Source organism: Somniosus microcephalus, chromosome 13 (genome assembly GCF_052327205.1).
Source record: "Somniosus microcephalus isolate GS21.2 chromosome 13, FLI_Smic_1.0, whole genome shotgun sequence".
Lineage (NCBI taxonomy): Eukaryota > Metazoa > Chordata > Chondrichthyes > Squaliformes > Somniosidae > Somniosus > Somniosus microcephalus.
The window spans coordinates 83,158,913-83,170,337 of NC_140999.1; the positions used below are offsets into that span (position 1 = coordinate 83,158,913).

The following is an 11,425-nucleotide window of genomic DNA, read 5'->3' on the forward strand; positions in this document are numbered from 1 at the left end:
GGACTTTGTCAGACCCCAGCAGAAGCACACCTCCAACACGGCCTCCCTGATGAAACAGAGCCGGCATTTGTCCTGGGACATCCTAGGTAGTTGATCCTGGGTCTGTACACATTCCCCCCAGGTCTGTAAGGCCAGGCGTGGGCAGTGTGAAACACTAATAGAAAGGAAGTCCCATACTGATCTTAAATTGCAGCAATCAACAATTTTTCAAACAAAAACCAACAATCAGGAATTCAGCTGTCAAAAATCCAAAGGACAAATTGATCCACAGATCAATAATATAACCGTACAACAACCAACTTCCTCAAAATGTGACAGTGGCTGCACTTTGTGCTAAGTGTACAGTGCATTCGTTATAAGGAAATCAGGGCATTCTGCTCAGCCTCATTTCAAAACTACAATCACTGGTTTCCATATCACATTATTGTCTTACACAGAACATGAGGAAACACTCGAGGTCAGTCTAAAAAACAGGCTGCCCGATGGATTCACACAGGGATCTGGAGATTCGGCCAGGGATCCGGTGATTCAGGCAGGGATCTGGTGATTCAGCTAGGGATCCGGTGATTCTGGCAGGGATCCAGTGATTCATGCAGGAATCCAGTGGTTCAGCCAAGGATCCAGTGGTTTGGCCATGGATTCAGTGGTTTGGCCAGGGATCTAGTGATTTGGCCAGGGATCCGGTGATTCAGGCAGGGATCTGGTGATTCAGGCAGGGATCCAGTGATTCAGCCAGGGACCTGGTGGTTTGGCCAGGGACCCGGTGGTTTGGCCAGGGACCCGGTGGTTTGGCCAGGAATCCGGTGGTTTGGCCAGGGATCCAGTAATTCTGCCAGGGATCCAGTGAATCGGGCAGGGGTCTGGAAATTTGGGCAGGTATCCAGTGATTCGGCAAGAGATCCAGTGGTATGGCCAGAGCTCCAATGGTATGGCCAGGGATCCAGTGGTTCAGCCAGAGATCCAGTGGTATGGCCAGAGATCCAGTGGTATGGCCAGAGATCCGGTGGTATGGCCAGGGATCCAGTGGTTCGACCAGAGATCCAGTGGAATGGCCAGAGATCCAGTGGTTCTGGCCAGAGATCCAGTGGTATGGCCAGAGATCCAGTGGTTCAGCCATAGATCCAGTGGTATGGCCAGGGATCCAGTGGTTCGACCAGAGATCCAGTGGTATGGCCAGAGATCCAGTGGTTTTGGCCAGAGATCCAGTGGTATGGCCAGAGATCCCGTGGTTCGGCCAGAGATCCAGTGGTATGACCAGAGATCCAGTGGTTCGGCCAGAGATCCAGTGGTTCAGCCAGGGGCCTGGTGATGCGGATTATTGCCGACTGATTTTATGGCCCTCTTTGCCCTTTCTCAGAACCTGTACTGAGATACTGTCTGTAAATCACATAATCAGGCTTCTTTCACCAGGTTCCCCCTTTTAAGTTGATTAATGGTATTTGACCCTGAGCTGAGATTCCGACCCCATATCCGCTCCATCACCAAGACTGCCTACTTTCACCTCCATAACATCGCCCATCTCCGCCCCGCCTCAGCTCATCCGCTGCTGAAACCCTCATCTGTGCCTTTGTTACCTCTACACTTGACTATTTCAACGCACTCCTGGCCGGCCTCCCATCTTCCACCCTCTGGAAACTTGAGGTCATCCAAAACTCGGCTGCCCATGTCCTAACTCGCACCAAGTCCCGTTCATCCATTACCCCTGTGCTCACTGACCTATATTGGCTCCCGGTTAAGCAACGCTTCGATTTTAAAATTCTCATCCTTGTTTTCAAATCCCTCCATGGCCTCGCCCCTCCCTATCTCTGTAATCGCCTTCAGCCCCACAACCCCCCTCTAATTCTGGCCTCTTGAGCATCCCCAATTTTAATCGCTCTATCAGTGGCAGTCGTGCCTTCAGCTGCCTAGGCCCTAAGGTCTGGAATTCCCTCCCTAAATCTTTCCTGCTCTTTAACTCTCTCTCCTCTTTGACTAAGCTTTTGGTCGTCTGCCCTAATATCTCCGTATGTAGCTCCGGGCCAAAATTTGTTTGATTATAGCCACTGTGAAGCACCTTGGGACATTTTTGTTGTTGTCTATGTTCATTTGCAACTTCCTGATCCCATCCGCACTGCTTACTGTCCCACCTAATCCAGGGCAGTTATGCCGATCTGTAAGAATATCCATGCAAACCTCCCCCGCAACCCTTCTCCAAAGGAATAATGGGTCTAGAGTAGCCTGTCCACAGTCCCCAGTAGCCAGTCTGCAGATCCAATAGCCTGCCTGTAGTTCCCAGTACCAAGCACTGGGGTAGAGTTCAGGTTCCATGGTGACACTGGGGTAGAGTTCAGGCTCCATGGTAACACCGGGGTAGAGTTCAGGCTCCATGGTGACACTGGGGTAGAGTTCAGGCTCCATGGTAACACCGGGGTAGAGTTCAGGCTCCATGATAACACCGGGGTACAGTTCAGGCTCCATGGTAACACCGGGGTAGAGTTCAGGCTCCGTGGTAACACTGGGGTAGAGTTCAGGCTCCATGGTAACACTGGGGTAGAGTTCAGGCTCCATGGTGACACTGGGGTAGAGTTCAGGCTCCATGGTAACACCGGGGTAGAGTTCAGGCTCCATGGTAACACTGGGGTAGAGTTCAGGCTCCATGGTAACACTGGGGTAGAGTTCAGGCACCATGGTAACACTGGGGTAGAGTTCAGGCTCCATGGTAACACCGGGGTAGAGTTCAGTCTCCACGGTAACACACTGGGGTAGAGTTCAGGCTCCATGGTAACACACTGGGGTAGAGTTCAGGCTCCATGGTGACACTGGGGTAGAGTTCAGGCTCCATGGTAACACTGGGGTAGAGTTCAGGCTCCATGGTAACACCCTGGGGTAGATTTCGCATGGTGTATTTATCGATAAATTGCGGGCTGCTCCCCATGGACTTCATTCCAATCGATGGTTAACTCCACGCAGCACTGCTATGATTTTCTGAGCCGAGCTCACAATGCGCAGATCTCCCCCAGTTGGGATGTGGTGTGCTGTTATTCCAGATCCTGCTGAACCAAAACTGCCTCCTCTTGAAAGTTTATTCATTATTTTGAAGTCAGATTTGCAGATGAACTAATTTAAATATTTGAATTGATGGTGATTCACAAATAAAATATATTTTAAGACATGTGTGGCACTTTTCAGGGTTCCACATTCTACTTGCAAGAACACACCTTGGTGCCTGTCAGGTGTTCCTGAGCTCCACACAGACAGGCTCATTGGCCGAGAAGAGCAGACATTCCCAAAGGACAGCCCACCAGCTCCTGCATATTACAAGCAACCGTTGTTATTTATACCAATTTGACCATGAGCCAGACACCTAGTCTGATCTAGGGTCAAAAGAACATTATCTATCCCTTTAAAAATGAAACAAAGCAATATCCAGAATGGATATAAAGGGTTTTGATAGAGTAGATCAGGAGAAACGGTTTTCACTGGCAGGAGGGTCGATTTTTCCTTTACAAGTATTTATCTAATTCCCTTGACACAGATTTAAGATAATTGGTAAAAGAACCAGAGGTGACATGAGGAAACATTTTACACAGTGAGTTGTTGTGATCTGGAATGCGCTGCCTGAAAGGGTGGTGGAAGCAGATTCAATATAACTTTCAAAAGGACAAATGCCTGAAAAGGAGAAATTTGCAGGGCTATGGGGAAAGAGCAGGGGAGTGGGACTAATTGGATAGCTCTTTCAGAGAGCCGGCACTGGCACGATGGGCCGAATGGGCCATTTTATGATTCTATGATATTGTTTATTCAAAGTACTCAAAGGTGCTCCTGTTGCTCAGGCAGTGTGGATTGTTTTGACCAGTGCTCTTCTCGTTATGCAGCAGATGTGATCTGCATTAAGTTGAGTTGACCTGAGCAATGAAGCTTATTTCTTTCAAACACTTAGATTTCAACAACGATAATTTTATTTGCAAATCGGATTTGGAGAAGACATTGATCAAACTGACTCGAAACGAGCTGACACCGGAGGAGGTGAGGCTGGTCTGTGAGAAGGTGCTGGATGAAGCGGACCTGGATAATGATGGCAAGCTATCACTGGATGATTTCCAGCACATGATTATCCGAGCCCCCGACTTCCTCAGGTACAATTCACTACTTCGCTCACTCCAGCTCTGGCTGGGAGCGGCTCCGACTCACTCAGGCTCTCACATTTGTTTCTTTGGATTCATTCAAGTTGTTGGGACTTGTTCTGACTCTGTGTCCCTGCCCTGTGATTGGACAGGGGGCGGGGCCCTGTCCTGTGATTGGACAGGGGACAGGGCCCTCCAATGTGATTGGACAAGGGGCAGGGCCCTGCACTATGATTGGAAAGTGGGCGGGGCCCTGCATTGTGATTGGCAGGGGTGGGGCCTGCATTGTGATTGGACAGTGGGCGGGGGCCTGCATGGTGATTGGGCAGGGACCTGCACTGTGATTGGACAGGGGGAGGGGCTCAGTGTGATTGGACAGAAGGTGGGACCCTGCTCTGTGATTAGAGGGGGCGGGGGCCTGCACGTGATTGGACAGGGGGCAGGGCCCTGCACTGTGATTGGACAGGGGGTGGGGCCCAGCACTGTGATTGGACAGGGGGAGGGGCTCAGTCTGATTGGACAGAGGGTGGGACCCTGCACTGTGTTTGGACAGGGGAGGGGGCCTTCACTGTTATTGGGCAGGGCCCAGTGCAATTGGGCAGGGGGCGGGGCTCAGTGTGATTGGCAGGGGGCTCCATGTGATTGAAAACAAAGGAAATAATCGTGGACTTCAGGAAGTCCAAAGGCGGAAGTCACACCCCCATCCACATCAATGGGGCAGAGGTGGAAAGGGTGGCCAGCTTTAAGTTCCTCGGAGTCCACATCACGGAAGACCTCTCCTGGTCCCTCAACACCTCCTCTCTGGTGAAGAAGGCCCAGCAGCGCCTATACTTCTTGAGGAGGCTGAAGGGATGTAATCTGTCACCCCTGATCCTCTCTAACTTCTACCGCTGCACTATAGAGAGCATCCTGACAAACTGTATCACAGTATGGTATGGCAGCTGTAGCTCCCATGACCGGAAAGCCCTGCAGCGGGTAGTCAAAACTGCCCAACGCATTACCGGCACCTGGCTACCGACCATAGAGCATATATATCAGAAACGCTGCCTACGGAGGGCACGGTCTATCATCAAAGACCCTACCCACCCCAGCCACAGTCTGTTCGCCCTCCTACCACCTGGAAGACACTACAGATGCATTTGCACCCGTACGACCAGATTTAGGAACAGCTTCTTTCCCAGGGCTGTCAACCTACTGAACTCCACAAATAAACACTAAAGCCTGCACATCTGCCAATGCACTTTATTATGGTCATATTTATGCTAATATACTGCAAGCCAAATGTATAAATGTATGTTGAATGTTTAAGTGTCCTAATCCAAATTGTACACTCTCGGGAGCGAGCCACAAGCCTACATTTCGTTGTACTGCACTTGTGCACTAACAATGACAATAAAAGTTGATTTGATTTGATTTGATTTGAAAGGGGCGAGGCTCAGTCTGATTGACAATGGGCGGGGCTCGGTGTGATTGACAGGGGGCAGGGCTCAGTGTGATTGATAGGGCAGGGCTCGGTGTGATTGGCAGGAGCGGGGCTCGGTGTGATGGACAGGACGGGGCTCAGTGTGATTGACAGGGATGGGCTCGGTGTGATTGGCAAGGGGCGGGGCCGAGTATGATTGACGGGGCGGGGCAGAGTGTGATTGGCAGGGGCGGGGCTCGGTGTGATTGACAGGGGCAGGGCTCGGTGTGATTGACGGGCAGGGCTCGGTGTGATTGACAGGGGCGGGGCTCGGTGTGATTGACAGGGGCGGGGCTCGGTGTGATTGACAAGGGCAGGTTCGCTGTGATTGACGGGCGGGGCCCAGTGTGAATAACAGGGGGCAGGGCCCAGTGTGATTGGCAGGGGGTGGGGCCGAGTGTGATTGGCAGGGGCTGGGGCTCGGTGTGATTGGCAGGGGCGGGGCTCAGTGTGATTGATGGCGGGGCTCGGTTTGATTGGCAGAAGGCGGGACACTGTGATTGACGGGGTGGGGCTCCGCGTGAATGGCAGGGGGTGGGGTCCAGTGTGATTGGCAGGGGGTGGGGCTCAGTGTGATTGGCAGGTGGCGGGGCTCAGTGTGATTGGCAGGGGGCGGGACTCAGTTTGACTCGGGTGTGGGCTCAGTGTTATTGGCGGGGCGGGCTCGGTGTGATTGACAGGGGCGTGGCTCAGTTTGATTGGCAGAAGGCGGGGCACTGTGATTGACGGGGTGGGGCTCAGTGTGAATGGCAGGGGCGGGGCTCAGTGTGATTGACGGGGCAGGGCTCTGCCATTGGCAGGGGCGGGGCTCTGAGTTACAGGGGGCGGGGCACTTTGATTGACAGAGGGCGGGGCACTGGTGTGGTTGTCAGGGGCGGGGCGCTGTGATTGCCGGGCGGGGCTCGGTGTGATTGGCAGGGGGCGGGGCTCTGGTGATTGGCAGGGCTCTGTTGATTGGCATGGGGTGGCGCACTGTTGATTGGCAGGGGGCAGGGCTCAGTTGATTGGCAGGGCTCGGTGTGAATGGCAGCGATGGGGCTCTGGTGATTTGCATGGGGCGGAGCTCAGTGTGATTGACAGGGACAGAGCTCCATGTGATTGGCAGGGCTCTGTTGATTGGCAGGGGGTGGGGCTCTGTGATTGACAGGGGCGGGGCTCTGTTGATTGGGAGGGGGTGGGGCTCGGTGTGATTGGCAGGGCTCTGTTCATTGGGAGGGGGTGGGGCTTGGTTTGATTGGCAGGAGGCAGGGCACTGTGATTGGCAGGGGAGGGGCTCAGTGTGATTGGCAGTGGGTGGTGCTCGGCGTGATTGACATGGGCGGGGCTCAGTGTGATTGGCAGGAGTGGGGCGCCGTGTGATTGACAGGGGCAGGGCTCGGTGTGATTGACAGCGGTGGGGCTCTGTGTGATTGACGGGGCAGGGCTTGGTGTGATTGACAGCGGGCGGGGCTCAGTGTGATTGGCTGGGGCGGAGCTCTGTTTGATTGGCAGGAAGTGGGGCGCTGTGATTGACAGGGTGGGGCTCAGTGTGATTGGCAGGGGCGGGGCACTGTTGTGGTTGACAGGGGTGGGGCTCGGTGTGATTGGCCGGGGGTGGGCTCAGTGTGATTGACAAGGGGCGGGGCTCTGTGATTGCCAGGGGGCGGAGCTCTGTGATTGCCAGGGGGCGGGGCTCTGTGATTGACAGGAAAAGGCTCGGTGTGATTGACGAGGGGCGGGGCTCAGTGTGATTGCCATGGGGCGGGGCTCTGGTGTGATTGACGGGGCGGGGCTCGGTGTGTTTGGCAGGGGGCGGTGCTCTGTGATTGGCAGGGGCGGGGCTCTGGTGATTGGCAGGGGGTGCATAAGATGTACCTTATCATGCCAATAAAGCGATTTGTATTATTGTATTGTATTGGGTGGGGCTCTGGTGATGAGTCAGTGACTGGGATGTTTTCCCTTCAGCACTTTCCACATCCGAATCTGAGGCCGTCCGACTGAAGCCCGACCCCTGGGGCCTGTGCTGAATAACTGTGTCTGTTCCAGGATCCCAAGTCTTCACTGGAGAGGCTGAGCCGAAATCTGCAGCCTGGACACTCGGCCCAGGTGCTCTGCTTTGATCAGTCACAATCCTGTCACTGATGCTGTTTTGGTGCGATCAACTAAAACTGTAACTTAACAAAAAGTACAACAAATTAAACTGAACAAATTTAATTAAAATGTGATTATTGGGGTTGATGAAGCCCTGAAGTATCCTGTCAGCGATGGTCCAGTCCCTGCCCGGAGGGAGTCTCACACTGGGGCTCGGGGCCTTGGCCCTGCCCGGGGGGAGTCTCACACTGGGGCCCTGGGTCCTGCCCGGGGGGAGTCTCACACTGGGGCCTGTCTGGGGGGAGTCTCACACTGGGGCCCTGGGTCCTGCCCGGGGGGAGTCTCACACTGGGGCCCTGGGTCCTGTCCAGGGGGAGTCTCACACTGGAGCCCTGGGTCCTGCCCGGGGGGAGTCTACACTGGGGCCCTGGGTCCTTCCCGGGGGGAGTCTCACACTGGGGCCTGCCCTGGGGGTTGTCTCACACTGGGGCCCTGGGTCCTGCCTGGGGGGAGTCTCACACTGGGGCCTGGGCCCTGCCCGGGGTGGGGAGATTCACACTGCGGCCTGGGCTCTCTGTGCGGGGGGAGTCCACACTCGGGCTCTAACTCTGACCCCTTACCGGGATTGTCGTGGAAACCTGCTCACTATTAATACATGTGTTCAAAATATAAACCTTGTGTAAAGTTGCCGTGTGATGGTTTTGCACAAACTCTTGTCCATCGCTTGTTATGTTTATTATTTAATAAACTCTGACTGTCTCAAAGAGCGTGAGTACTTTCTGGCTCCCTGATGCCATGGGTGAGATTTAACCCAGTCACTGAGCACCTGCACCAAAGTTTAGGAGCTCTTTGAATTGATGGTCTCTGATAACCCAGCCCAGCCACCACCTTGAGAAAGGACTTCATGTGAAGGCATTAACTTGGGTCCTGGAGATCTTGGGTATATTCATCTTTTTAGCAGAAACTCAGATGGGTGTAAGGGGGTAAACTTCCTGTGTGACTAACGCTAGTGGGGGAGTCAGTCAGCGGGGGCTCAGAGGTCAGCACACCAAGTCATGGCACTGTTGGTTTTCCAGGAGTGGAGTCTCTGAAAGTTTATCCGATAAACTCACGCCTTATCTTCCTCTATTCACTAGATCTGAATCTGTGAGCTGTGTGCCCATCAAGGCATCCTCACCACTGCAAGAGCAAGGTCGCTGCACAAACCCTTGTATCAGGGACACCTCCACTGGCTCCTGAAGTCGAAGGTTTGTGAGGCGGGAGCCTCCGTCCACCCTCAGAGTGCTCATGTGTGTCACTAATCAGCCATGATCTTATTGAATGGTGGAGCAAGCTCGAGGGGCTGTATGGCCTACTCTTGTTCCTAATTCTTATGTTCTTAATCACCATACAATGGGAGTGCTCACATAAGTAGGGACCCGGCTCTGGTTCAGGAACCTTCTGCACAATGTGGGCAAAACCAGGTGCAGCATGCGCTGTGCCAGCTTCCACTAGAATTTTCAGTTCTACTGGGCCTAAACAATGGTCCTTAAAGGGACCGCTGAAGGGTGCTGAAGAAACGGTAGGAACGAGATGCTCCCGGTCCAGCTCGCCTGGCATTCTCCACCTCCTACCTCCCAGGACTTACAGCAAATCTCGGCCCCGACATTGGATGAGCTGCCTCTGGTGCCACAGTTCGCCTCGATGATTAAAATGAGGCTTGAGGCCCAATTTCAGATGAGCTTCTGGCCAATGCTTAGATTTCCACCCACTGTTTCTGCAGGTTTGAATGAGCAATTCTTCAAAAATTCTCCCTCAGAAAATGGTTTCGATGATACAGCTATTTCATGGGAAATCACATAGCGCCGCAGTTGAACAGCGTTGTTTACATGGCGAGAATTAGCAAACATTGATCGCTGCTTTTTAAACCACAATGACAATTCAGAAAATGTATCTTTACGTAACTTTCAGTATCATAGTTTTCTCTGTGTTTATCATATTTCTCCCCATGGTTTGCTTCTAGTGTTTGGCAATGTTGTTGTTCTTTCACCACAGCTTCCTGTTGCTAATACATCAGCACATTGGCTTTCCAGTCACCGCCACAAAGAAATACAAACTTATTTTCATAATTCAAGGGAAAGTTCGGGTGATTTACCGAATTGGTGCAAAATGTACTCTGGAAAACAAACTGGCCAGTTTAAGAGGGGAGACAAACCTCTTAAGAGAGCTTTAGAAACCAGCAATGGATGACCAAAAATTTTGATTAAAAGGAAGAAAATAGAATAGGAGAGTAAACTAGCAAGAAATATAAAAACTTTTACAAGTATGAGCTTTTACAAGTATGTAAAAAGGAAGAGAATAGCAAAAGTAAGTGTTCATAGTCATAGAGTTATACAGCACAGAAACATAGAAGATAGGAGCAGGAGTAGGCCATTTGGCCCCTCGAGCCTGTTCCGCCATTTAATGAGATCATGGCTGATCATCCAAATTCAGTACCCTGTCCCTGCTTTCTCCGCATATCCCTTGATCCCTTTAAACTTAAGAAATATATCTAACTCCTTCTTGAATATATTTAATGAATTGGTCTCAACTGCCTTGTGTGGTAGAGAATTCCACAGGTTCACCACTGTCTGGGTAAAGAAATTCCTCCTCATCTCACTCCTAAATGGCTTACCCCTTATCCTTGGCCTGTGACTCCTGGTTCTGGACTCTCCCGCCATCGGGAACATCCTTCCTGCATCTGGTCTGTCTAGTCCTGTTAGAATTTTATAAGTTTCAATGAGATCCCCTTTCATTCTTCTAAACTCCAGCGAATATAAGCCTAATCGACCCAATCTCTCCTCATATGTCATTCCTGCCATCCCAGGTATCAGTCTGGTGAATCTTCGCTGCACTCTCTCCATGGCAAGAACATCCTTCCTCAGATAAGGCGACCAAAACTGCACACAATACTCAAGGTGTGGTCTCACCAAGGCCCTGTACAACTGCAGCAAGACATCCTTGCTCCTGTACTCGAATCCTCTCGCTATGAAGGCCAACATACCATTTGCCTTCTTAACCGCCTGCTGCACCTGCATGCTTACCTTCAGCAATTGGTGCACAAGGACACCCAGGTCTCGTTGCACTTCCGCTTTTCCCAATCTATTGCCGTTCAGATAATAATCCGTCTTCCTGTTTTTGCCACCAAAGTGGATAACCTTGCATTTATCCACATTATACTGCATTTGCCATGCATCTGCTCAATCACCCAACCTGTCCAAATCATACTGAAGTTTCTCTGCATCCTCCTCACAGCACACACGCCCACCCAGCTTTGTGTCATCTGCAAACTTGGAGATATTACATCTAGTTCTCTCGTCTAGATCATTGACACATATTGTGAATAGCTGGGGTCCTAGCAACGATCCCTGCGGTACCCCACTAGTCACTGCCTGCCACTTGGAAAAAGAGCCGTTTATTCCAACTCTCTGCTTCTTGTCTGCCAACCAGTTCTCTATCCAAGACAGTACCTTACCCCCAATCCCATGTGCTTTAACTTTGCACGCTAATCTCTTATGCGGGACCTTATCGAAAGCCTTCTGAAAGCCCAAATACACCACATCCACTGGTTCTCCCTTATCTATTTTACCAGTTACATCCTCAAAAAATTCCAGTGGATTAGTCAAGCACGATTTACCTTTTGTAAATCCATGTTGACTTTGTCCGATGTTGTCACTGTTTTCCAAGTGCTCTGCTATTACATCTTTTATAATGGACTCTAGCATTTTCCCCACTACCGATGTCAGGCTTACCGGTCTGTAATTCCCCGTTT

General features: G+C 51.7%; 1 protein-coding gene across 5 annotated transcripts in view; it reads left to right on the top strand.

Annotated features, from left to right (window-relative positions):
- LOC147108451 (calcium and integrin-binding family member 3-like) overlaps positions 1 to 8,393 on the top strand; it is a 690,292-nt gene extending 681,899 nt beyond the window's left edge. For 4 of the 5 annotated variants that reach the window (XM_086005096.1, XM_086005094.1, XM_086005097.1 and 1 more), the window contains 2 exons: positions 3,920 to 4,115; positions 7,510 to 8,393. In XM_086005096.1, coding sequence (XP_085861222.1) covers positions 3,920 to 4,115; positions 7,510 to 7,531 — 218 coding nt within the window. In that variant the 3' untranslated portion in view covers positions 7,532 to 8,393. The remainder of the gene's footprint in view (positions 1 to 3,919; positions 4,116 to 7,509) is intronic. The other variant, XM_086005098.1, reaches the window with a different exon arrangement.
- The last annotated feature ends 3,032 nt before the right edge of the window (positions 8,394 to 11,425 follow it).